General features: G+C 40.3%; 1 protein-coding gene across 3 annotated transcripts in view; it reads left to right on the top strand.

Moving 5' to 3' along the window:
- Positions 1–23430, top strand: part of LOC309843684 (uncharacterized protein) — a 190792-nt gene extending 167362 nt beyond the window's left edge. For 2 of the 3 annotated variants that reach the window (XR_014300276.1, XR_014300277.1), the window contains 2 exons: positions 20813–20989; positions 22255–23426. Coding sequence is in view for 1 of the 3 variants with exons in the window: in XM_082689337.1 (XP_082545463.1) it covers positions 20813–20989; positions 22255–22277 (200 nt within the window). In the remaining 2 variants the exon portion in view is untranslated. Of the gene's footprint in view, positions 1–20812; positions 20990–22254 lie in introns of all 3 variants that reach the window. The other variant, XM_082689337.1, reaches the window with a different exon arrangement.
- The last annotated feature ends 4233 nt before the right edge of the window (positions 23431–27663 follow it).

Below are 27663 nucleotides of genomic sequence, written 5' to 3'. Positions count from 1 at the left end.
AGGTTACAACTAGTTCATGGTGGAACCAAGGTTTGAATACTACACTTCAGGCTCCATGGTCTTAACCAATACATTTTGTTGCTTCCTCATGCTATAAGTAGTATGTCCTCAGCCTTTTCATCTGAAAGCCAAACTTTGGGGCATCTGGGCGCCTCAGTCTTCTCCCTGAGGCATCTGCCTTCAGCTCAGGTCATGATCCCAGTGTCCTGGGATTGAATCCCACATCGGGCTCCCTACTCAGAGGGGAGCCTGCTTCTCCTTCTCCCTTTACTTCTCCCCCTGCTTGCACACACTCTCTGTCTCTGTCTGTCTCTTTCTCTCTGTCAAATATATAAATAGGTAAAAAATCTTAAAAAAAAAATGAAAGCCAACCTTTCCTAGGATCTTTTGTTGTGTGATGATTTGGAGCATATTTTTGGACATGGTAATTTTTTTGGAGAATTCAAAAGCCTGTGTGTGTGTGTGTGTGTGTGTGTGTGTGTGTGTGTGATACATGGATGAAGCAGGGTAGAAGTTTGACCAGCACAACTCAGATTTTTTTTTTTTAAGTAACTTTATGGGAAAGCTGGGTGGCTCAGTTGTTTAACTGCCCAACTCTTGATTTTAGTTCAGGTCATGATCTCAGGGGCATAAGATTGAGCACCGCACCAGTCTCCATGCTCAGTTGGGAGTCTGTCTGAGATTCTCTCTCTCCCTCTCTCTTTGTCTCTCCCCCTGCTCTCTGTCTCTCTCCATCTTAAGTAAATGAATAAATCTGTAAAATTAAAGTAACTTTATATTCAGGAACTGAGCCTATTGTGCCAGTTACAATCCCCCTTCTTACCTATGCTAACAAGGATACTTAAAATTGTTTATTAAATTTAACTCCATGTATTCCAGTTTAAAACAGTCAATTCATAGTAACTAGTGGATCCTAATTCACATTTTGCCTCCAGGTTTTATCTCCCCTCTCCTTGGGTACCTGGGAGCAACAGGGGCTACTCCGGGCTTCCCCTGCCTTTCATGAGATGGTGCTCATCCTACAGGGTCTCTATCCATGATTCTGAGAAGTATTGAGTCCTGGCTGGAATTTTGATGTCCCCGCAGAAGTTGAGAGCCTTAGCTACAGCCTTTAGTCATAAGGCCTACATATGACATGTAGACTGTGGTCCACTGGAGCCACTATCTCCACTTGAATGAAGCTGCTCCATCACTCCTTTTGAGGCATCAGATGCAGGGCCATTGTCCAATGTGGGACTTCTTTGAATACCTGCAGTCTCCTCTGGCATAGAAGTCTTCTGTTCTCAGGTTTCTTAAAACATCATACTGGACTCCTTATGTGCTTTTGAAAGTTTCCACCCCACAAGACAAGCCAGGACATTAGCATTTGACCTTTTGCTCTTTCTTACTTTCCACTTCCAAATGTTTTTCTTTATCCAAGTCCTTCCCTTTATGATCCAAGCTTTGCTTCTTGTTATTTGGAGGGAAAGTTCAGAATTTGGAAGAAAACTTTTGTTACTCTGCAAAATCCAGCTTTTAAGATTATCTTCACCATGGACTTCAAATCAATTTGAAACTTAAAGCTGAGGTATGATTTCTTTAGCTCTCTCTAAAGTGCAGAACCATCAAAGAACTGTTGAAGCAGCATGTGGAGAGTTGCTCAGCAACATGAATTACCAGAAATGATAAATGGTATTCCTTGATTCAAATATCAGTATTAGAGAGTAATGAGACTTCAACTTAAAAGTCTTAATTATAGACTACTTAGAGAGATGCCTGGGTGGCTCAACAATTTGGGTTGCCAACTTGGCTGACTCTTGGTTTTGGTTCAGGTCATGGTCTCCAGGTCCTGAGATTGAGCTCCCTGCATTGGACTCTGTGCTCAGTAGGGAGTCTGCTTGAGGTTTCTTCTTCTCTGCTGCTTCCCCCACTTGTGCATGCTCTCTCTCACTCTCTCTTGCAAATAAATAAATCGACCCTTAAAAAATTATAGACTACCTATATGAGTAGACTGCTTTGTGTAAATATACCTAAATGGGCTCTGCAAGAAATTACAACATAAACCCCTGCCATGGTGCTGTCTCTTCCTTTCTTCTCTACAGTCTGTTTTCTTTCTCCTCCAACAAAAATTTATTTTGTTCCTTCTCTGTTTTAAAGTTTTTCACTTTCTGTCACCTTCTGGGTTAAGTTGAATTTGCTCTGTGATCTGGGCTTGGCCTAAAGCTTTGGCTTTCTCTGATGTCCTCCCTCCATTCCCCTACCCCAGTGCATCCTGTGCCCCAGCTGTGTCCCTACCCCCACGCAGCCTCCCGAAGTCATAATGACAGATCTTGCACATGCTCCCAAACTAGTCAAATGTCTTTCATCCTGATCCTTTGCCCTGGCCACTTGGCTTGTACTTCAGGACTCAGCTCAAGTGGTGTCACTCCCAGGGAGTTGTCCTTATAACCTCATCATATTTTCTGAGTTTGATGCATCTCCTCTGAGTTTCCTATGCCCCCACTATTCTAGATCTGTTTTTATTGTTTACCAAGCTAATTGTTTTTTTTTTTTTTACCACAGTCTTCTCATAGCCACAGATGAGATTATGAATTCTGAAAGGCCATAACTTGTGTTTTCATCTCTGTATCATCAGAGCCTACCACAAGTATTAAGGACACATCAGATACTCAAAAAGTCTTCCATTACTGGAAGAAAAGAAGTGACAAGAAGGGCATCTAGAGTACTGTATGTCAAGGCTCAGGAGTTTTATCCCTTAAGGTGTTCTACTTATTGATACTAACACATTGGTTAGAATGACAAACACTGACTCCTAAAGGCATAGGCTTTTTTTCTTACTTGATTTGCACCTACTAACATGTTTTATTTTGTCTTTGCTATTAGCAAGACTATTCATAGCAGGACTGGGTCAGAGTGCCCAGCACACTGCTTAGCACTTAACAAGAGTGCAGTACCCATTTGCTGACTGACTAGTCCAACTTCCCTTTTTATTTTGTAGGACACAGTCAAACTAAGGTCAACTAAATCCTGTTAACCTGTGGTAGTGAGGTGCTCTTCCTTTTTTTTTTTTTTTTTTATGATGTTGGTTGTAGGTTTTTTTTAAATTAACATATAATGTATTATTTTTCTCCAGGGTACAGGGCTGTGAATCATCAGGCTTACACATTTCATAGCACTTACCATAGCCCATACCCTCCTCCATGTCCATAACCCAACCACTCTCTCCCTAACCTCCCACCCCCAGCAACCCTCAGTTTGTTTTGTGAGATTAAGAATATGTTATGGTTTGTCTCCCTCCTGATCCCATCTTGTTTCACTTTTTCCTTCCCTATCCCCCATCTCAAATTCCTCATATCAGAGAGATCATATGATAATTGTCTGCTTCTCAAATTCCTCATATCAGAGAGATCATATGATAATTCTGCTTCTCAAATTCCTCATATCAGAGAGATCATATGATAATTGTCTTTCTCTGATTGACTTATTTCACTAAGCATGATACCCTCTAGTTCCATTCATGTTGCTTCAAATGACAAGATTTCATTTCTTTTGATGGCTGTATTCCATTGTATGTATATACCACATCTTCTTTATCCAGTCATCTGTTGATGGATATCTAGGTTCTTTCCATAGTTTGGCTGTTGTGTACATTGCTGCTATAAACATTGGGATACACGTGCCCCTTCGTATTCCTGCATTTGTATTTTTAGGGTCAATACCCAGTAGTGTGATTGCTGGGTCATAGGGTAGCTCTATTTTCAACTTTTTGATGAGCCTCCATGCTGTTTTCCAGAGTGGCAGCACCAGCTTGCATTCCCACCAACAGTGTAGGAGGGTTCCCCTTTCTCTGCATCCTCGTCAACATCTGTCATTTCCTGACTTGTTAATTTTAGACATTCTGACAGCTGTGAGGTGGTATCTCACTGTGGTTTTGATTTGCATTTCCCTGATGCCAAGTGAAGTGAAGCACTTTTTCATGTGTTTGTTGGCCATCTGGATGTCTTCTTTGCAGAAATGTCTGTTCATGTCCTCTGCCCATTTCTTGATTGTACTATTTGTCCTTTGGGTGTTGAGTTTGATAAGTTCTTTATAGATTTTGGATACTAGCCCTTTATCTGATATATTTGCAAATATCTTCTCCCATTCTTTCAGTTGTCTTTTGGTTTTGTTGACTGTTTGCTGTGCAAAAGCTTTTTATCTTGATGAAGTTCATTTTTGCCTTTGTCCCCTTGCCTCTGGCCATGTTTCTAGGAAGCAGTTGCCGCAGCTGAAGTTGAAGAGGTTGCTGCCTGTGTTCTCTTAAAGGATTTTGATGGATTCCTGTCTCACATTGAGGTCTTTCATCCATTTGGAGTCCATTTTTGTGTGTGGTATAAGGAAATGGTCCAATTTCATTCTTTCTCATGTGGCTGTCTAATTTTCCCAACAACATTTGTTAAAGAGTCTTTTTTCCACTGAACATTCTTTCTTGCTTTGTCAAAGATTGGTTGACCATAGAGTTTAGGGTTTATTTCTGGGCTCTCTATTCTGTTCCATTGAACTATGTGTCTGTTTTTGTGGTAGTACCTTACTGTCTTGATGATGACAGCTTTGTAATAGAGCTTGAGGTCTGGAATTGTGATGCCACCAGCTTTGATTTTCTTTTTCAACATTCCTCAGGCTATTTGGTGTCTTTTCTGGTTCCATATAAATTTTAGGATTACTGGTTCCATTTCTTGGGAAAAAGTTGATGGTATTTTGATAGGGATTGCATTAAATGTGTAGATTGCTTTAGGTAGCATAGACATTTTCACAATATTTGTTCTTCCAATCCATGAGCATGGAACGTTCTTCAATTTCTTTGTGTCTTCCTCAATAACTTTCATAAGTACTTTATAGTTTTCTGAGTACAGATTCTTAGTCTCTTTGGTTAGGTTTATTCCTAGGTATCTTATGGTTTGGGGTGCAGTTGTAAATGGGATTGATTCTTTAACTTCTCTTTCTTCTGCCTTGCTCTTGGTGTATAGAAATGCAACTGATTTCTGTACATTGATTTTATATCTTGATACTTTACTGAATTCCTGTATGAATTCTAACAGTTTTGGAGTGGAATATTTTGGGTTTTCCACATAAAGTATCATATCATCTGCAAAGAGTGAAAGTTTGACTTCGTTTTTGGATTTGGATGCCTTTTATTTCTTTTTGTTGTCTGATTGCCGAGACTAAGGCTTCTAGTACTATGTTGAATAGCAGTGGTGATAGTGGACATCCCTGTGTGTTCCTGACCTTAGGGGAAAACCTCTCATTTTTTCTCTATTGAAAATAATATTCGCTGTGGGTTTTTCATAGATGACTTTGATGATATTGAGTTATGTGCCCTCTATCCCTACACTTTGAAGAGTTTTGACCATGAAAGGATGCTGTACATTGTCAAATGCATCTATTGAGAGTACCATATGGTACTTGTTCTTTCTTTTATTAATGTATTGTAACACATCGATTGATTTGCAGATGTTGAACCAACCTTGCAGCCCAGGAATAAATCCCGCTTGGTCTTGGTGAATAATCCTTTTAATGTACTGTTGGATCCTATTGGCTAGTATATTGGTGAAAATTTTTGCATTCATGTTCATCAAGGATATTGGTCTGTAATTCTCCTTTTTGGTGGGGTCTTTCTCTGGTTTAGGGATCAAAGTAATGCTGGCCTCATAAAATGAGTTTGGAAGTTTTACTTCCATTTCTATTTTTTGGAACAATTTCAGGAGAATAGGTATTAATTCTTCTTTAAATGTTTGGTAGAATTCCACTGGGAAGCCATCTGGTCCTAGGCTCTTGTTTGTTGGGAGGTTTTTGATGACTGCTAGCATTCTTGGCTCCATATTTTTCTCATATTTTAGTGCTCTGAGTATATCATGCCAGTTCTTTCTGACCTGCCAGGTCTCTGTGGATAAGTCTGCTGCCAATCTAATATTTCAACCATTGTATGTTACAGACTTCTTGTCCCAAGCTGCTTTTAGGATTTTCTCTTTGTCACTAAGATTTGTAGGTTTTATTATTACATGACAGGGTGTAGACCTATTTTTATTGATTTTAAGGTGGGTTCTCTGTGCCTCTTGGATTTTGATACTTGTTCCCTTTCATATTAGGGAAAATTTCTAGTATAATTTGCTCCAATATATCTTCTGTCCCCCCTTCTGCTTTTGGGATCCTATTTATTCTAATATTGTTTCATGTTATGGTATCTTTTATCTATTGAATTCTCCTCTCATGGTCCAGTAGTTGTTTATCTCTCCTTTTGCTCAGCTTCTTTATTTTCCATCATTTGGTCTTCTATATCACTAATTTTCTCTTCTGCCTCACTTATCCCCACAGTAAGAGCCTCCATTTTTAAAAATTTTACCTCATTAATAGCCTTTTTTATTTCAACTTGGTTAGATTTTAGTTCTTTTATTTCTCCAGAAAGGGATTTTATTATTTCTCCAGAAAGCATTCTCTAATATTTTCCATGCCTTTTTTGAGCCCAGCTAGCACCTTTATAATCGTCATTCTGAACTCTATTTCTGACATATTGCCAATGTCCATATTGATTAGGTCTCTAGCCTTCGGTACTGCCTCTTTTTCTTTTCTTTTCTTTTTTTTTTTTTTTTTTTTGTGGTGAGTTTTTCCATCTTGTCATTTTATCCAGATAAGAATATATGAATGAGAGAATAAAATACTAAAAGGGTGGCAAAGACCCCAGAAAAATACACGCTAACCATACCAGAAGAAACCTGAAACTGGGGGAAGAGAGGGGGAAAAATGTATATATATAAGACTGGTGAATAGAACAGAGCCACCCACTTGACTTGGGGTGTATTCTGGTCTCTTAGAAGAAACTACTTCCCAAAATTTTAAAGAAAGAAAAACCTACATGCATATATATATATATATATATATATATATATATATATATATAAAATAAGAGTAAATGTGATGAAGGTATGGAATATGAATGTAAAGATGAGAATTTTAAAAAGATTCTAAAAAAGGAATTGATAAGATAAATTGGTTGGGGGACACCTGGGTGGCTCAGTTGGTTAAGCCACTGCCTTCTGCTCAGGTCATGATCCCAGAGTCCTGGGATTGAGTTCCACATTGGGCTCTTAGCTCAGCAGGGAGCCTGCTTCTCTCTCTGTCTCTTCCTGCCACTCTGCATGCTTGTGCTCTCTCTCTCTCTCTCTCTGACAAATAAATAAATAATTTTTTTAAAAAAGAGATAAATTGGTTGGAAAAAGAGAAAAAAAAAGAGGAGAGAATGTGATCAGATTGGAGACTAGAACAAAGCCATGTGCTAGATTTAGGGCATATTTTGATCTATTAGAAGATATTGCATCCCAAAATTTTAAAGAAAAAATCCTATATGTATCCCAAAAATGAGGTTAAATACAATGAAGGGATAAAATATGACTATAACAGTAAGAATTTAAAAAGATTTAAAAAAAAGGTTTTGTTAAGATAAAATAGTTTAAAAACATTAAAAGAGGAAAGAGGAAATGTTTAAAAAAATAGAATAAGAAAAAATAAAATTAAAAAAATTTCACTTTGCAAGATTAAAGGATCCTGGGGAAAATGCCATGAATTCTATGAGTTACATTACCCTAGCTCTGGAGTTCACAGTTCTCGTTTATCAGTAAACTTGGGCTCAGTTGGATTTTCTTGCTGATCTTCTGGTGGAGGGGCCTGTTGTAGTGATTCTCAAATGTTTTTGCCTGAGGCAGAATTGCACTGCCCTTGCCAGGGGCCAGGCTAAGTAATCTTCTCAGGTTCGCTCTTGGGAGCTTTTGTTCCCTGAACACTTTCCATACAGCTTTGGGGGTTGGGAATGAAGATGGCAGCCTCCCAGTCTCTGGCCCAAAAGAGCTGAGAGCCCAGGGCCCCACTCCTCAGTGTTCCCTCAGAGAAAAGCAGTCAATCCCTCCCATTTCCCTAGTCTCTGACTGCACTCTGTGCTCACTTGGTCTGTGACCAAGCATTTCTATCTCTGGTGCACAGCCCCATTTGGAGCCTCCAAACTCAGCATATTCCTGCAGCACGCTCCTGTGCCACTCCTCCTGAAGGAGGAAAGAGGGGGTCTTTCTGGATCTGCCACTTGTGGGGTCCCTGCTCAAAGGGCAGTGGTCCAACTGTACCTTGGATCATGGTTTAAGGTAACACCAAGCTGAGAGATCACTCCTCAGTTCCAGGTCCATCTCTGTAGACAGCTTCCCCACTGCAATACCTGGTAACTCTGCCACACTCAGGCACCCCTAGTGTTTCTGTGACCCTGCAAGACCTGAGACCACACTGTTCCCGTGAGAGTTCCACCCAACCCCCACCTCCCTCTTAGCTTCTGGAGCGATGTCCCTCAGTGGAGGCGACTTCTAGAAGTTCTGATTTTGTGCTCCACTGCTCTACCACTTGTCGGGAGCTGGCCTTTCTCCCAACAGTCTATCTTCCCGTTGCTTCGGATTCCCTTCTCCCCACATCCTACCTTTTAGAAAGTGGTCGATTTTCTGTTTCTAGAATTGTTGCTCTTCTTCTCTTCTCTCTCCTGTTGAGTTTGTAGGTGTTTCAGAATGGTTTGATAACTATTTAGCTGAACTTCTGGGACCTAATGTTGTTTTAGTCTGCAACTCCTCCCCCTTCTTGCTTCCTCTCATGAGGTGTGCTTCTTAAAACACCATCTAAATTTTTTCTCTCTGTGGTGTGCCCATATTCCTGAACAATAACCCCATCAAAGTGGCCTCTTGAGGTAAAATAAAAATCCAAGACACCCCCAAATGTCACAGTCTTCTCAGTAATTGTTATTTGATACTATCAACCAGAAGGTTCACATGACAAACCTTTGGGACAATATCTACCATCCATTCCACTCGTCAACCCTTCCCAGAAATATAGTAGTATATGTAGAAATATAAAATTACTGACAAGTTTAGTAGAGGAAAAGGGGCTATGTCCCCATTAAACTTTATAGAAGCCATAACTTTGTTCAAAACCTCCATTCTTGGATTGCCTCAACTGTTTTCCCCCATAGAATAGCTTATACCAAGACCACTATATATTTAAAGTGATTTATTTTATATAACTATGCGTGATCAGTGGATGTAACTGATTTCAGACTTTTCCAGTCTGCAGGCAGGTACATTTGCTTTATACCCAAACTAAATAAGTTCAAGCCTCAACCAGCTGTAATCTCAGCAGCTTCTTATCAAGAACCTTCTATTCCCCCCCCCCCCCGCCCCCGGCCTCCCGCCCCGGGAGTCTCTAAAGGGATGCCTCACAAGTGCTTACAAATCTGTTTGTCCACTAGTTACCTTGGAGCATCACCATCTTTTTTCTCTTTTATCCACCACATTCTGTCATGGTCATGTTCTGGCTCCCCATAGGCCAATATCCATTGATCTAAAAACTTCCTAAAGTAACCTCAGTGCATTGATGATGGTGCCCTATTGCAAGCTAACATGAGGGATAGCGATGGGACATTTCAGTGGGCCCCATGATATTGTTATAATAAAAGCAAGTCTCAGACCAAACTCTGCCACCCTTGGAGACGTTTATTACACAAACTTTCATTAGCAAGCAGCAAGGGCCAAAAAGGTCCCTAAAGCCTCTTGTGTAATTTCAGTGAAGTTCCAGCTCTCTGCCATATAAGTTACTTTGATACACCTCACCAGAAAGTTCAATTGAGGGTCACTCCAATATTCCACAGACTAAATTCAACTAGGGTTAGGGATGGCTTTGGCAACCAGAAACTCTCGGAAACAATGCCTGGATATGAGATCATTTAGGAGCAATTCTTCAGGGTGTAGGATTCCTACTTTTTGTAAAAGATTGGAAATATCACTGAAATATTTTATCCAGCCTGCATATCTTAAATACCATTGTTTTCACTAATGAGAACGGCCATACCACCCTGAACGCGCCCGATCTCGTCTGATCTCGGAAGCTAAGCAGGGTCGGGCCTGGTTAGTACTTGGATGGGAGAATGCATTTCTAACCACGAGTCATGTTAATTAACAAGTAATAAGTGTCATCATTAAAAAGCAATTTCTTTCTAAAAATATTTTATTTATTTATTTATTTATTGAGGTGGGGGAGAGAATTAGAGCATGCAAGCAGGGGGAGCAACAGAGGGAGAAGGAATCTCAAGCAGATGCTGCACTTAGTGTGGAGCCTGCCACTGAGCTTAATCCCATTGGATTGTGACCTGACCGCAAATGAAGAGTCAGATGCTTAATCAACTGGGCCACTCAGATGCCCCTTGTGAGTTTTTTGATTACTGATTCAATTTTATTTCTTGTCGTTGGTCTATTCAGATTTTCTATTTCTTCAGATTTGCTCTTGGATGATAGTGTTTCTAGGAATTTACTTATTTCCTGTTGGCATAGTATTTTTTTGTAGTAAATTCTTAGGATCCTTTGTATTTCTGTTATATCAGTTATAACTTTTTTGATTTCTGATTTTGTGTATGTATTTATCTACTTTCTGGATGAGTCTGGCTAGAGGTTTATTGATTCTGTTTATCTTTTCAAAGAATTAGTTTTTAGTTTCATTGATCTTTTCTATTTTTTAAAGTTTCCATGTAGGGGCGCCTGGGAGGCTCAGTGGGTTAAAGCCTCTGGCTGTGACTCAGGTCATGATCCCAGGGTCCTGGGATTGAGCCCCGCATCGGACTCTCTGCTCAGCAGGGAGTCTGCTTCCCCCCAACCTCTCTTTGCCTGCCTCTCTGCCTACTTGGGATCTCTGTTTGTCAAATAGATAAAATCTTTAAAAAAAATAAAGTTTCCATTTAATATCTTTCTGGTCTGATTTATTATTTTCTACTTCAACTAGATTTAGGCTGTTTTTTTCCTTCTTTTTCTAAATTTTATATGTAAAGTTTGAGTGTTTATTTGGGATTTTTTTCTTGCTTGTTGAGGTAGGCCTCTATCACTATGAAATTTCCTCTTAGAACTCCACAGATTTTGGAACACTAAGTTTCCAGTTTCATTTGTCTCAAGGTATTTTTGAATTTCCTTTGTGATTTGTTTTTGGAGCTATTGGTTGTTTAGTTAGATATTATTTAGTCTCCATGTGGTTGGTTTTTCCAGTTTTCTTCTTTTATTTGTAGTTTCATATTGTTGCAGTTGGAAAAGATGCTTGATACAATTTCAATCTTCTGAATTTATTGAGATTAATTTTGTGCCCTAACATGTGGTCTGTCCTGGAGAATGTTCCATGTGAACTTGATAAGAATGTGTACTTTGCAGTACACATCTACTCTACTCTAATACATCTACTCAGTATACATCTATTCTAATGTGTCACTTAAGGTAAATGTTTCCTTATTGATTTTCTGTCTGTCTGATTTTCTGTCTGGATTGATGTAAGCGGAACATTAAAGTCCCCTACTATTATTGTTTTGCTGTCAATTTCTCCCTTTATGTCTGTTAGTATTTGCTTTCTATATTTAGATGCTCCTAAGTTGGGAGTATAAATATTTATGAATGTTATATCCTCTTCTTGAATTGACCCCTATGTCATTGCATAATACTCCTTGTCTTCTGTTAATGTCTTTGTTTTAAAGTCTGTCTTGTATGAGTATTGCTATTCCAGGTTTCTTTTCATTTCCAGTGAATATATTGTTCTATTTATGCTTTCAACCTGTGTGTGGCTTTAGATCTGAGGTGAATCTCTTCTAGATAGCACATAGATGGTTTTTTTGTTGTTGTTGGGGTTTTTTTGTTTTTGTTTTTGTTTTTTTAAAGAAATCCATTCAGCCACCCTATGTCTTTTGATTGGAGTATTTAGTCCATTTACATTTAATGTATTTATTGATAGGTATGTACTTATTGCCATTTTGTTAATTGTTTTCTGCTTATTTTTGTAGTTCTTCTCTGCTCTTTTCTTCTTCTCATAATCTCTTCCCTTGTGGTTTGGTGGCCTTCTTTGGTGTTATGTTTGGGTTCCTTTCTCTTTATTTTCTGAGTGTCTATTGTAGGGTTTTGGTTTGTAGTTACCATGAGGCTCAAATATATTGCTCTCTATATGTAGTAGTCTGTTTTAAACTGATAGTTGTTTAAGTTCAAATGCATTCAAAAAGTGCTACATTCCCTGCCCCACAATCTTTCATGTTTTTGACATTGTATTTTACATCTTTTTATTTTGTATATCCCTTAACTACTTGTTATAGTTGTAATTGTTATTACTGTTTTTGTCTTTTCACCTTCATATTAGCTTCATTTAAGGGACCTATCCACTGCTTTTATTATTTTTTAATTTTTTATTTATTTTTAAAATTTCTTTTCAGTGTTCCAGAATTCACTGTTTATGTACCCACACCCAGTGCTCCATGCAATACATGCCCTCCATAATACCCACCACCAGGCTCACCCAACCTCCCACCCCGCACCCCTCCAAAACCCTCCAATTGTTTTTCAGAGTCCATAGTCTCTCATGGTTCGTCTCCCCTTCCAATTTCCCCCAACTCCCTTCTCCTCTCCATCTCCCCATGTGCTCCATGTTATTTCTTATGCTCCACAAATAAGCAAAACCAAATGATAATTGGCTTTCTCTGTTTGACTTATTTCACTCAGCATAATCTCTTCCAGTCCCTCCATGTTAATACAAAAATTGGGTATTCATCCTTTCTGATGGAGGCGTAATACTCCATAGTGTATATGGACCACATCTTCCTTATCCATTCATCCGTTGAAGGGCATCTTGGTTCTTTCCGCAGTTTGATGAGGGCCATTGCTGCTATGAACATTGGGGTACAGCTGGCCCTTCTTTTCACTACATCAGTATCTTTGGGGTAAATACCCAATAGTGCAATTCCAGGGTCAGAGGGAAGCTCTATTTTTAACTTTTTTAAAAATCATTTTTTAAGATTTTATTTATTTATTTGACATACAAAGATCACAAGTAGGCAGAGAGGCAGGCAGAGAGAGGAAGGAAGTAGGCTCCCTGCTGAGCAGAGAGCCCAATGCGGGGCTTGATCCCAAGATCCTGGGATCATGACCTGAGCCAAAGGCAGTGGCTTAATCCACTGAGCCACCCAGGCGCCCCATAACTTTAACTTTTTGAGAATTCTCCACACTGTTTTCCAAAGTGGCTGTACCAACTTTCATTCCCACCAATAGTGTAAGAGGGTTCCCCTTTCTCCACATCCTCTCCAACACATGTTGTTTACTGTCTGGTAGTTTTGGCCATAATAACTGGTGTAAGGTGGTATTTCAATGTGGTTTTGATTTGAATCTCCCTGATGGCTAGTGATGATGAACATTCCTTCGTGTGTCTGCTAGCCATTTGTACGTCATCATTGAAGAAGTGTCTGTTCATGTCTTCTGACCATTTTTTGACATGAAAAAACATATCTGTTTTCTGTGTGTTGAGTTTGAATAGTTCTTTATAGATCCTGGATATCAACCCTTTGTCTGTACTATCATTTGCGAATATCTTCTCCCATTCTGTGGGTTGCCTCTTTGTTTTGTTCACTGTTTCCTTTGCTGCGCGGAAGCTTTTTCTGTGGAAGCTTTTGGGACTTCATGAACTCCCAAAAATTCATTTTTGCTTTTGTTTCCTTTGCCTTTGGAGACATATCTTGAAAGAAGTTGCTGTGGCCGATGTTGAAGAGGTTACTGCCTATGTTCTCCTCTAGGATTCTGGTGGATTCCTGCCTCACATTGAGATCTTTATCCATTTCGAGTTTATCTTTGTGTATGGTGTAAGAGAATGGTCAACTTTCATTCTTCTACACATAGCTGTCCAATTTTCCCAGCACCATTTATTGAAGAGACTGTCTTTTTTCCACAGGATATTTTTTCCTGCTTTGTCGAAGATTATTTGACTATAGAGTTGAGGGCCCATATCTGGGCTGTTTACTCTGTTCCACTAGTCTATGTGTCTGTTTTTATGCCAGTACCATGCTGTCTTGGTAATCACAGATTTGTAGTAAAGCTTGAAATCAGCAATGTGATGCCCCCAGTTTTGTTTTACTTTTTCAACATTTCCTTAGCAATTCGGGGTCTCTTCTGATTCCATACAAATTTTAGGATTGTTTGCTCCAGCTCTTTGAAAAATGCCAGTGGAATTTTGATCAGAATGACATTGAAAGTATAGATTGCTCTAGGCAGTATAGACATTTTAACAATGTTTATTTTTCCAATCCATGAACATGGAATGGTCTTCCATCTTTTTGTGTCTTCTTCAATCTCTTTCATGAGTGTTCTGTAGTTACTTGAGTACAGATCCTTTACCTCTTTGGTTAGGTTTATTCCCAGGTATCTTATGGTTCTTGGTGCTATAGTAAATGGAATCGATTCTCTAATTTTTCTTTCTGTATTTTCACTGTTAGTGTATAAGAAAGCCACTGATTTCTGTACATTGATTTTGTATCCTGCCACATTACTGAATTGCTCTATGAGTTTTAGTAGTTTGGGGGTGGAGTCTTTTGGGTTTTCCATATAAAGTATCATGTCATCTGCGAAGAGAGAGAGTTTGACTTCTTCATTGCCAATTTGAATACATTTTATTTCTTTTTGCTATCTGATTGTTGTTGCTAAGACTTCTAATGCTGTGTTGAAAAAGAGTGGTGAGAGTGGGCATCCTTGTCGTGTTCCTGATCTCAAAGGGAAGGCTGTCAGCTTTTTCCCATTGAGGATGTTATTCACTGTGGATTCTTCATAGATAGATTTGATGAAGTTGAGGAATGTTCCCTCTATCCCTATACTTTGAAACATTTTAATCAGAAATGGATGTTGAATTTTGTCAAATGCTTTTTCTGCACCAAATTGAGAGGACCTTGTGGTACTTCTCTCTTCTCTTATTGATTCGTTCTATCACATTGATTGATTTGCAAATGTTGAACTACCCTTGCAACCCAGGGATAAATCCCACCTGGTCATGGTGGATAATCTCTTTAATGTACTGTTATATACCATGACCAGGTGGGATTTATCTCCCAGATGCCTTTAGTCTTTATTTGCCTTTACCAGTGAGATTTGTTTTTCTTTCATTTATTATTATTATTTTTTTAATTCTAGATATGGCCTTTTCTTTTCTGCTTAAGAAGATTTTAACATTTCTTGTAAGTCCAGTTTAGTGGTGATGAACCCCTTTAGTTCTTGCTTGTCTGAGAAATTCTTTATCTCTCATTTCTGAATGATAACCTGGTAGGGTAGAGTATTTTTGGTTGTGTGTTTTTCCCATTCAGAATTTTACATATACTCTGCTGCTGTCTTCTGGCCTGTAGCTTCTGCTGATAAATCAGCTGATAGTTTGATGACGTTACCCTTGCATGTGAGTATTTGTTTTTCTCTTGCCTCCTTTAAGAGTCTCTCTTTGTCTTTAACTCTTGCCATTTTAATTATAGCATGTTTTGGTATGGATATTTTTGGGTTCATCTTGTTTATGACTCTGTGCTTTCTGGACCTAGATGTCTATTCCCTTTCCCAGATTAGGGAATTTTTCAGCCATTTATTTCTTCAAGTAAGTTTTCTGCCCCTTTCTCTTTCTTCTCCTTCTAGAAACCCTATAATAGGAATATTATTATGCTTGATGTTATCCCAGAGGTCTCCTAAACTAACCTCATTTTTAAAATTATTTTTTCCTTTTGCTGTTCTGATTGGGTAATCAGGTGATTTCCACTCTTCTGCCTTCCAGATCACTGATCCATTCTTCTTTATCATCTAATCTCCTGTTGATTCCCTCTTGTGTATTTTTTTATTTCAGTTACTGTATTCTTCAGCTCTGATTGGTTCTTCCTTATATTCTCCAACTCTTTGTTGATGTTCTCACTGTATTCCTCCATTCTCCTCCTGAATTTGGTGAAGATCTTTATTACCATTGTTTTAAACTGTTTACAGGTAAATTATATCTTTGTTTCATTGCTTTTTCCCTGGTGTTTTATTTTGTTCTTTCATCTTTGAAACTTATTTACCTTTGATCCTTATTTTGTTTGACTTTCTGTGTTTGTTTCTATGAATTAAGTGGAACAGCTTCTTCTCTTGGTTTTGAAGAAGTGACAGTGTATAGGAGCATCCTTGTGTAGACTGTATGTACCCCAAAGCTTTAGCTGGATGGCTGGAGCTGGAGTGGGTACAGGCCAGTGGAGTTTTGGCAAATGCAGTATTAGAACTACCTTGGCAGGAAAGCTAGAGCAGACTTAGGCCAAGGTCCTGGGTATACTATGTTAAGGTTGCCTTGGCAGAATGGTTAGAGCTGAAGCAGAGGCAGGACAGGGTATTCCAGGGTATGCTTTGCCAGGGCCACCTTGGCAGATCAGCTGAAGCTGGTATACATATGGTCCAGGGGGTCCTGGAGTGCTTCACACCACTGTCACCCTGGTGAGATGAGTTAGTGTGGACCTGTGATAGAAGAGCTTTCCCAGAACTTGCCACACTTGTCAAGGGCTTACCTGGATAAGGTGGCTGGAGCTGAAGTGAGCATAGGCTAGGGTCGGAGGTTCTGGATTATGCCATGCCTGGGTCATCTTGGTTGGATGGCTGTGTTGGGCAAGGCCAGGAGAGTCCTGAAACATGCTGCATTGCATCTGCACTGGAAAGATGGTTGGAATTGGGGCAGGGAGGCTCAGTGTATGCCATAACAGGTCTATCTTTGGGGACTAACTCATATGGGCTAGGGACCTGGAGCTTACTTGTGTGGCCTTAGCAGACCAGCTAGTGTGCCTGGAGCTTGGTCTTGTCCACAATATCAAAGTGGAGAGGGGATGTAAAAAAATGGTGTGTGCTGGTGCTTCTGACCCTGGAGAGAGTTGCAACATTTTCCTGCCCATTTGGTGATGCTCTAGTGTTAGTAAATGGTTTTCTTTCTCTTATAGTTATCTAAGTTATCTATAGTCTAGTTATCTTTTAAAATGTTATTCTTCCACTGTGCCTCAGGGTGCCTTAGTCTACACAGAGGCCCCTTAATGATATCCCTTCCTACTCAGGTTGCCATTTCATTGATGGGATTCTCATTGCTGTGTCTCAGTCTCTCCTACTTTTCTCTGTGTGGGCCCTTTATTATTTCTTGTGCAGAAGCTGTCCATTCAGCCCTCATATCTTCCTCTGGAGGAATCATTCTATACAAAGGTATGGATTTGGTGTGTCCATAGGAGGTGAATTCAAGGTTTTCTGTGCCACCAACTTTGACTATCCTCTCCATGAGCTCTGGAGGCAGTTGTAGGAAGAGCTGTTAGCTTTCAGGGGCATGTTTCCTTTTTTTCCTGAAAAGTAATTTCTGGCATTCACTATTCTAATTATTGAAACATTGATGGAAATGCTGATCTTAGAAGCACTTGTTGTGGTTCTTCTGATATAAAGCTCAACTGATCAACCATAGAACACATTTTCTTGATTTGGACAGCTAATAGATTTAGAGATGATGTTTGAACTAACTAGCACATATGTAATCACACCTGCTCTATGAGGAAATATTTAAAGCAACTTATAGACACAGTAGCATGTTTCTGGAGTTATCAAGGATATCTCTCTTTCATCTTATTTTATTGCTCCTTCCTTTCCCCTATGTTCATCTGTTTCTTAAATTCCACATATGAGTAGAATCATATGATACTTATTTTTTCTGACTTATTTCACTTAGGATAATACACTAGTATTACTAGTGTACTAGTATTACTAGTATTATATCATAATACGCTAGTAGTAGTTCCATCTGCATTGCTGCAAATGGTAAGATTCATTCTTTTTGATGACCGAGTGATAGTCCATTGTATACATATACCACATCTTCTTTATCCATTCAGGAGTTGATGGACATTTGGGTTCATTCCATAATTTGGCTGTTGTTGATAGTGCTGCTATAAGAAATATCTCTTTCAGGAGCTCTCTCCTGCTATTGCCAAAGTCCCTACTTCCTGGACTTCTAGAATAGTCTTGGCCAAAATATGAACTTAATTTCTCTATGACCTCCATGCCATACTTAGTTACTGGCCTTGAGGCAATATTGCCCCTCAAGCTACCACTTATGCTACTCTTGTGCAGATTAGAAAGATGTACCCTTCCCTCCAACTGGATGTAGCCTGTGCCAGAGTACTTGACTAAATGAACAGAGAAGGCTAGATTTTTGTACCCACACCCTCCTTTGGTCAAGTGTTCTTGTGTCACATGGAGGAAGTGCCTTGACTATTCAAGTATAGACTCCTATAAAACCTGTCACAAAATAGTCCATTTTCCCTTTTCCCTCAGCTCCTCATCTTTTATAAGCAATTGTCCATCTTTAAAGCACACACATATACACACCTTAATAAAACATAGAAAAATAACTGTTCATCTCCTCAGGGACAAACATTCAGGCGAATGCTAACATTAGTTTATAGACAGACAAGAAAAAAATGTGCTTTCCCTCCGTCACTATGCCCTCAAATTCCCCCACTCCCTCAAAAAGCAAACTGGAAAATTCAGAGAGAGACAATTTAGTCTTGAAACTATTTATATGATTAAAATTTATGTGATTAGACATTGACTTCAAGTAGTATATCAGTTAGGATTCTTCTAGTAGCAATGGGTAGGAAATTCAAAATGGCTACAACTGTAAGGAAAATACATTATCTTATTTAGCAAAAAGTCCCGAGGTATGGTAGCTGCTGGGCTAATGAGTCCAATGTCTCAAACAATGTCAAAATCCCAGATTCATCTTCCCACTTTGTAGTCCTCATCATATCTCCGTATCACCCTCCCTGTCACAAAATGACTGCCATGGTTCCAGGCTTCATCCAAGGACATGCAAATGCCTGGGAAAATAAGAGGAACTTTTTGTTTAATGGGCTTTTTTGTTTAATCAGTGAAGAAGTCTCTTTCCTGAATCCTCTCTCCCCCCAGCACATTACCCTTCCATCTCTTTGCCACAACTATGTTTCAAGTCCACATCCAAACCAATGACTGTGTGAGAAATACATGCACCAAGACTGGCCTTGGACACAACTGCTATTCGCCCCTGAAGTTGAGACAGAAAGAATGAAGGGTCTTTGTGCAGGTGCACAGAGTGTGAGACACACGTGTTCAAGGAAGTGAATAGAGTTCAGAACAGCTGATGGGGAGCATTCAAAGGAAGAACGCAGGGGCATAGCACAACATGTGGAGGACTTGGCCTTTATCTTTCCTGTCACACCCTATGCATTTAATACTCATTTGTAGGAATTACTTTGAAACTACATCTCTACCTTAAATTGAAATTTTTTTTTATTCACCACTGCTGTCCTCTGTGTGTCTTTAAGGATGCCTAAATAGAAAAGGAGGAGATTGCTTATCTCATGCTTTCCCATTTCCTCTGGGGAGGATTGGCAAGATTATCTTGGCAAGATTATCTGTGGAAATCATTTATAATAGCAGGGCTGGTGTTTCTCCCAGGACCCGCATGTACAATTCTTCAGACAGCCTCACCTGGACTCAATCCTAGGACACCCCTCAGAACACTGGACAGGAACTTCTTTTCTATACATAGGCTACTCACACAGCTCCCTCCTACTGACTTTTGCTGTTGAGGCAACTTTGGAGAGCATCTGTATATTCCCCCAAAGAGAGTTACTCACATTCTCCCAAATTAATGTTTTGCCCCAGGTCATTTTTATTTTGAAACCATTTTAGGCCCTGAACTGAGACTTTAAGTCTTTGCACTTCATATCACATCTATTTTAGTATCGACTGCAAATGTCAAGGTAATGACGTGTGATTCCTTTTCTGGAGCACCATTGAAGATGCTAAAGGAGAAGTGTGTCACCAGATAACCTTCTGAGGTGGCCAAGAGGAACCTACAGAGGGGAAGTCCTTATCTCTACAAGGCTGGCCTCAGTGAAAGGGACGGAAGGAATGTTTGCTGTGACCCTGTATGAGCCAGGGGCTTTGCAGACATTTTGTTTAGTCTTGCCCTCACAGACATAACAGGTGGGTTTTATCATCCCCATTTTGCAGGTGTGGAAACTGGGTCTGGAAGAGACAAAGTAACTTATTCCAGGTGGGGTTTGAACACAGGTGTGCTGCCTCTGCAATTTAAGCTTTTACCAGTGCATCATGCCAGGTTCTTGGCAGGGCTAGTGACATTTAATGTCTAAAGACAATGTGATAAGAGATGAAAACCGTGGGGCGCCTGGGTGGCTCAGTGGGTTAAAGCCTCTGCCTTCGGCTCAGGTCATGATCTCAGGGTCCTGGGATTGAGCATCAGGCTCCCTGCTCAGTAGGGAGCCTGCTTCCTCCCACCCACCCACCTGCCTCTCTGCCTATTTGTGATCTCTCTGTCAAATAAATGAATAAAACCTTAAAAAAAAAAAAAAAAAAGAAAGAGAGAGAGAGAGATGAAAACTGTGGTTCTGGGGCCCCAGTGGTCATACCACAGTTTCATCTTGTCCGGGTGGGAGCAGCTGAGAGGAGGGGCTGGGGGCGGGGAAGGTGAGATTTTGCCCCACACTCCCTGTTCCTTTTGCCATTCCATATCTAGAGCAGATGCTCCCTGGGGACTCTCTTTGGGCCTCAAATTTTCAAAGAAATTCAGGAGAAAGGCAGGCAGGCCATTAGTTCTGAGCCACATACCAGGTCTGAAATAGAAAGGTGACAGTTCCCCTCTGAATAAGATGTTCTGGGAGCTGAAAAGACAACATGAATTCCCTAGGGTTATCCCCCCTGCCTTTTGTCTGAGACAATTTTCTCTTTCCACTGTGAAACCGCAGCTCAATAACCTTTCCTGAACCTCCCAGTTTAGGTAAAGAAGTAAATTCCCTGCTGCCACAGAAACAGCCTCTGACTTAGCCAGCTACGGTGTAGGGTAGAGGCTCCGTGGTGAGGCATATTACGTAAAAGACGGTCATACCAACCAAGTGCCCACTTATGTGTTTATTCACCAGGTGCCAGAGGTGCATGTGAGAAAACCAGGCTACTTGTCTGCTCAACAGATGGCAGGGCCGAGTGGTTGCACAGCTCAGGAGGAGGCACTGGCCATCCTTTTGCAAAATGCAGCATCCCTGGGCAGAAAGCCTGCATTCGCGGTGGTGACGATAATTTCATGGATGGGTATTCATTTGGTGAGCTTTCTCAGGGACCCTTCATTTTCTTTCTCATATTTCTTTACAAAGTAAAAAAAGCAAAAATCAATGAATACTTTTTGGGCATTTTGTAACATGCAGATGTATGCTTTACATCAGCAAGAGCCTGAAAGGAAAGTATGTCAAATGGCTAAGAGTGATTATTTACAGTTAATGAGCTTATAGGTCTTTTGTTTTTGATGTCGATTTTCTATAAACTGAACATGGAATACTTTCCCATTAAAGATAGAAATTCTTTTATAAATCAAAGAAAGAATAAGGAATATAGTCCATCTCCATCTCAAGTCACCCACATAGAAGGGCGGGAGCGATGGAATCTGATTTCAAGCTCTATCTTTGCCAACAGGTGGTCCAGTGTTCAATCTCGTGTCTTTAAATGCCATTTCTCTGATCCCCATTTTCATCTGTGATTGGCCTTCTTTCCTGAATTCGAGATGTGGATTTACAGATTCCCAGTCAACAGCTCCCCTTGAATGTCTGATAGAATCTCCAAATTCACATTTCCAGAACTGAAAGCATTATCCCCTGCAAGTCCACTACTCTTCAAAACCTGCTTCTCTAATAATGGCAGTTTCATCTTTCCAACTGCTCAGGCCAAAATCCTTAGACTCATTCTTGACTTATCAGTTTCTCTCACATCCTACAAACAGTCTGTCTGTAAATCTGGCTTAGTATATATGTCACATCCTGTCATATCATAAAAGCAAATCACTTCTCTTCACCTGCACTGGTAGTGCCATGAACATGCTACCAACTCTATAATACCCAGATTCCCACAGTAGCTTCCTGACTTCTTGCTTGCATTTGATCAGGATTTTGGTAAGATAGATCCTGTTATTGTCTCTGCATAAATTCCTCTAGAAGCTCCATCTCACTCCAGGGTAAAGGCAGCCCTTACAATAGGCTGGAAGACCCTAGACCATGTTTCCCTCCTGACTCTCCCTTACCTTCTCCAGCCACACGTGTCACCGTCTGCTCCATGAATGTGGCAGATGCACTGTGGCCACAGGATCTTTGCATTTGCTGTCTCTTCTGCCTGGAGCACTCTTCCCCACAGATGTCAGTATGGCCTCTCCCTTGCCTCCTCCATATCCTCACACCCTTTCCCAGTGTCCCTTTCCCAGGGGTGGGGCTTCCTGATTTTAAAGCCCTCACCTCAGTCTCAAATCTTCTTTACCTCATTCCTGTTCATGCACTCTCTCTATATAGACTGGCCATCATCTAACATTTTATTTCACTTACAGATGCTGTTTATTGTCTCCCCTGAACCAGCTGGAATGTGAACTCCATGAGGAATTGTATGTCTGCTTTCATGGCTGTATCCTCAGTGCTTGGAGCAGAGTAGGCAGCAGCTGACAGAAGGCACTTGTGGTAGGGAGAACAAGGGCCCCCAGAGTTGTCCAAGTGCTGATCTCTGAAACTGACTATGTTACCTTACCTGGTCTTCTGCTTCTTGGGCTTTGCTGATGTGATTAAATTAAGGGTTTTGAGATGGGGAAATCTTCCTGGATTATCTGGGTCAATATAATCATGAGGGACCATAAAGGTGAGGAAGCAGGAGGGCAGAGTTGAAGAGGATGCGATGATGGAAGCAGAGGTGGGAATGATGCAATTGCTGGAAGGGTCCATGAGCCAAGGAATGTGGACAACCTCCCAAAGCTGAGATAGGCAAGGAAATGGTTTTTCCTCTGGAGGCTCCAGAAGGATTACTAACCTGGCACCCTATTTTAGACTTCTGACCTCCAGAACTATAAGAAAATAAATTTGTGCTGCTTTAAGCCTCTGAGTTTGTGGTAATTTGTACACCAGCAATAGGAAACTAATAAGCACTCAAAAACATCTGCTGAAGAAATGCAGGAACGGGCAGGGCTTCCATTTATTTGTGAAATGGGAGGCTTGGACTTAGCTAATGACCTCTAGTGCAGAATTTTAAAAAAGATTTTATTCATTTATTTGACAGAGAGATCACAAATAGGCAGAGAGGCAGGCAGAGAGAGAGAGGGAAGTAGGCTCCCTGCTGAGCAGAGAGCCCGATTATGGGTCTCAATCCCAGGATCCTGAGTTCATGACCTGAGTCGAAGGCAGAGACTTAACCCACTGAGCCACCCAGGTGCCCACTAATGCTGTATTTTAAATCATATCCTGTTTGTTTAACTGGAAAATGAATGTGTGCATTTGGTAAACAATTTAATTAGTCTGAATAAACTGTAGTGACAATAAGTTTCTCTTCTACCCCAAACATGTAGTCATTGCTCTCTCTGCTCAGAGGCAAACACTGTACCACTTTCTTGTGTGTGCTTTTGGAGATTCCATGAACACAGATTCCACAAATTGTAGCATACTACAAACACCGCTTTGCTCATGGATTTTCACTAAGAAATAGCAGTGTGGGGCGCCTGGGTGGCTCAGTGGGTTAAAGCCACTGCCTTCGGCTCAGGTCATGAACTCAGGATCCTGGGGTTGAGACCCATAATCGGGCTCTCTGCTCAGCAGGGAACCTACTTCTCTCTCTCTCTCTCTCTCTCTCTCTCTGCCTGCCTCTCCATCTACTTGTGATCTCTCTCTGTCAAATAAATAAATAAAATCTTTAAAAAAAAACACAAAGAAATAGCAGTGTGTTGGGGCTCCTGGGTGACTCAGTGGATTAAAACCTCTGCCTTTGGCTCAGGTCATGGTCTCAGGGTCCTGGGATCGAGTCCCACATCAGGCTCTCTGCTCAGCGGTGAGCCTGCTTCCCTCCTCCTCTGTGCTTACTTGTAATCTGTCTCTGTCAAATAAATAGACAAAATCTAAAAAAAAAAAAAAAAAAAAAAAAACCCAGAAGCAGTGTGAAGATTGTTCCACATCTGCATGCCTAAAATGCCCTCCTTCTTTTCCAGAGCTGCATTGGGTTTCATTCCCTGACATCTACAGATTGCAGTCTATTTCACCAGTTCCCTAGTGACAATAGGTTGGTTGTGTCTAGTCTTGGGTTCTATAATCCTTGAATATATATCTTTGCACACATGCATATCTGAAGGATGAAATTTTAGAAGGGGAATGCATTATCAAGGGATGGGTACCCTTTTTATTCTGATACTGCCGAGTGCTCTTCCAAAGAGGACAGAACTCCTCTCACTGACATGGCTTACTCATGGCCTTACTAAAACTTTATTACTAAACTTAATGAGAAGCTTTATCAAGCTGCTAGATGAAAAATGATACTGTGCTGTTTCATATGAGGTTGACCATCTTTTATGTGGCCATGAGCCCTTTGTGTATGTATTTATGTGAATTTCCTATACATGCTTCTTCTCATTTTTCTATGGGCTCATTGGCCTTTTAAAAATTTTATTTAGAAACTATGCATATATATATATTTAGAGAGAGAGAGAGAGAGAGAGAGAGAGAGGAGGTTAGGCTCCTAACACTTATTAAGCAGGTATTTGTCCAGTCGGTAGTTTATTTGTTTTACTTTGCTCATGATATTTGTTACCATGTAGAAAATGTTTAATTTAATCAAGTCAAATGTATCAGTGACTTCTTCTATGGCTTCTGGGCTTTGCATATTGCTTAGAAATGCACTCTCCATTCCTGTGGTGTAAAATATTCTCATAGCCTCTAGTGCTTTGCTCTAATACTTATATAGCTTTTATCATTATGTATAGATTTACCTAGAATGTATTAGGAATAGGTATCAAATGAGAGATTCAGTTCCTTTTTTCCCCCCAAGCTGGCAACTTAATTGTCCTGATACCCTTTAATGAAGGATTTGTACCCCCACTGCTTTGAAGTGCCATCTTTATCCAATAACAAATTTTCATAAGCATTTGTGTCTCTTTCTGGGCTCTTTTCTATTGAATTGCTCTGCCTGTTTAATCAAGGGTCACTACGCAGGTAATTCTATTAATTATTGTGGCTTTGATAGTGCATTTTAGTACCTAGGATTTGTCTCCTCTCATTTTTCTTCTTTTTAGAAAATTTCTTGTTATTCCAGTACATTAGTTTTTCCATACAAACTTTAAAATGAGCTTGTTATATTCCAAAAAAAAACCCTTGTGGTATTTTCATTGGGAAAGCATTCCATTTATAGATTAATTTATGGTGCACTGGCATATTTACAATGCCTAATATTCTTTAAAAATTAGTTCAAATGCTTTTCTTATCATAGAAATAATACAGGTTCATTATAAAAAAAGTTCTGGCAATTCTGTAATGTATGAAGTAGAGTATGAAAGTTCCATTTCTCCACCACTCCCCACTTCAATCCTTCCCCCAGAGGTAAACACTGTTAATAATTAGGCATTCATCCTAGAAGGTGTTTTTAAGCACATTCATAATCATGCATATATATATATATATGTGTGTGTGTGTGTGTGTGTGTGTGTGTATATACACATACATAATATGTTATAAAGCTCTAACTTCATATCACATATACTGTTTTTAATCCACTTTTTAAAATCAGTTATGTATCAGTCATATACACGTTGCTACTTATAGATATACCATATCCTTTTAGAGGTCACATGGTGGCCCCCTGAATGGTAGGACAAGGATACCCCAATCAATTTACCCATTCTCCCCCGGATGAATGTTTGCATTGTTTCCAGCTTTTTAAAATTACAAACAATGCTGCAGGGAACAGCTTTGAGCATTATCTTTGCACCTTTGTGCAGGTGTTTCAACCAGATACATTCCTAGAAATAGAACTGCTGGGTCGGAGTCTAAATTCTCTTTCAGTGGTGAGGTGTTATGAAATAAGAGTGACTTCTCCATCAAGGGGAGACTTGTCTGAGATTATGCCCTTCTCCAACACCACCCTCCCCTAAGCCCAAGTGGTGGCACTGCCAGTGGTGGGGAATTTGGAATCCTGGGGAGCTCTTGATCCCTTTACAAATGCATACAGGTCCAGTGCCTGGTTGGGTGAATGCAGCTAACAAGCTCTGGGGCTATAGATTTGGTCCCACTGAAGACCCTGGCTCTGAACCCTCACCACGTGTTGGGCAGGGAAGCTAAGGGAGAGCCTCAGAGATGGATGGGGTTGGAAGGGGTGTTCCTGGTCTACTGATCTGTAACCTGGCATACATTTTCCCATAGAAAGGTTATAATTAGGAAGAGTGGGAGGTGACACTGAAGGATTAATACAGCATTTGTTCATGTCTTCAGGGACTCTGAAGAATAAATGGGCTTTTGCAGGTTGCTAGCTAGAGAATCAAGTGATTGTAAATAGTAGTTCTGATAGGAATATGCTTTCTGTGTCTAGACAGTTTACTTACTGAGCTTTGCTCAGTAATTTGTGAATTAGAAGCTGTGCATGGAAGACAACCCTCCAGCCATGACCACCTCCCCCAGTGCATTTTCCAGTCTCCACTTCTTTCTCTTGGGTGATCCCAGGTCTCCCAGTCTTGTACTGGTGCCAGAATGGGTCTGTGATGCCTAGAACATACCTTGTGGTTTAGTTACATCCTTCTACTGGTCTTTAGTCCACTCTGTCTTCCCTTTCAAACCTTCATTACTTTCCTTAAACTCTTCACAGAACCCCAGTTCTCTCATTGTTTGATGGTGTAATCTCCTATATGACCAAAAAAGGCTTACATTGTGCAAAAACTGCCCTAATTTCCTGCCTCCCACTTTACCCCAGATGTATTCACGTGTCCAGTCTCAAAGGATGAATACCCCAATTAAGGCCAGTCTATGCTCTATATCCCTGCCCTGTCTATCTTCTTCTCCATCAGTTATTGCTTCTGTCTTACATAACTGGGCCGCTGCACTGCACCACTGTAGGGTGTGCCAATCACATGCAATGTGATGTAAATGATGCCACCTGGAGTTGGCAGTGGACAGCTACTCCTCTACCATCTCTTTCTCCCCAGTGTGCCATTAACAATAGTCTCCCTTCCTCTGTGTCCCTCTTTGACTACCACTCATTCTCTCTTCTCTAAGACAGTCTTCTTAAAAGAGTTATTTATACTCGGCGCCACTTCCTTAACCTCCTTTCACTCTCCCTTGAGCTGCAATTCATTTATTCTTTCCATCTATATTTATTAAATACCTATTAAATGTCTAGTACCATGCTCAATGCTCAAACTCCAAAAGCAAATAAAAAAATATAAGGCCTCTCGCACTCACAAAGCTCATAGACTATTGAGAAAGAGAAACAGACAATAATAAATCACATTTAAAACGTACATAGTTCTGGGACGCCTGGGTGGCTCAGCTGGTTAAGCAGCTGCCTTCAGCTCAGGTCATGATCCCAGCGTCCTGGGATCGAGTCCCACATCGGGCTCCTTGCTCGGCAGGGAGCCTGCTTCTCCCTCTGCCTCTGCCTGCCATTCTGTCTGCCTGTGCTTGCTCTCTCTCCTCTCTCTCTCTCTGATAAATAAATTTTTAAAAATCTTTAAAAAAATAAAAAATAAAAAAAAATAAAATGTACATAGTTCCAAACAGAGTTGGGCTTTATGCCCCTATAAATGGAGGCAACATATGAGAGTCTTATGTATACCAAGGGGGATGAGCTGCTCTCTCTATATTTGTTTTGCAAAAGGTACACTCTAAGAATATTATATTTCCTAGGACTGACTAAGGGTAGGAATTTCTCACCTTGGAGCAGGTCAATGGGAGAGACATTTGGGTTGACTCAACCTTTTGGCATCTCTCAGATCTATTTGCTT

The sequence above is a fragment of the Mustela nivalis genome (genome assembly GCF_964662115.1).
Source record: "Mustela nivalis genome assembly, chromosome: 11".
Classification (NCBI taxonomy): domain Eukaryota; kingdom Metazoa; phylum Chordata; class Mammalia; order Carnivora; family Mustelidae; genus Mustela; species Mustela nivalis.
The sequence above is the reverse complement of the archived record's forward strand: the minus strand, read 5'-3'. Positions and strand labels throughout refer to the sequence as shown.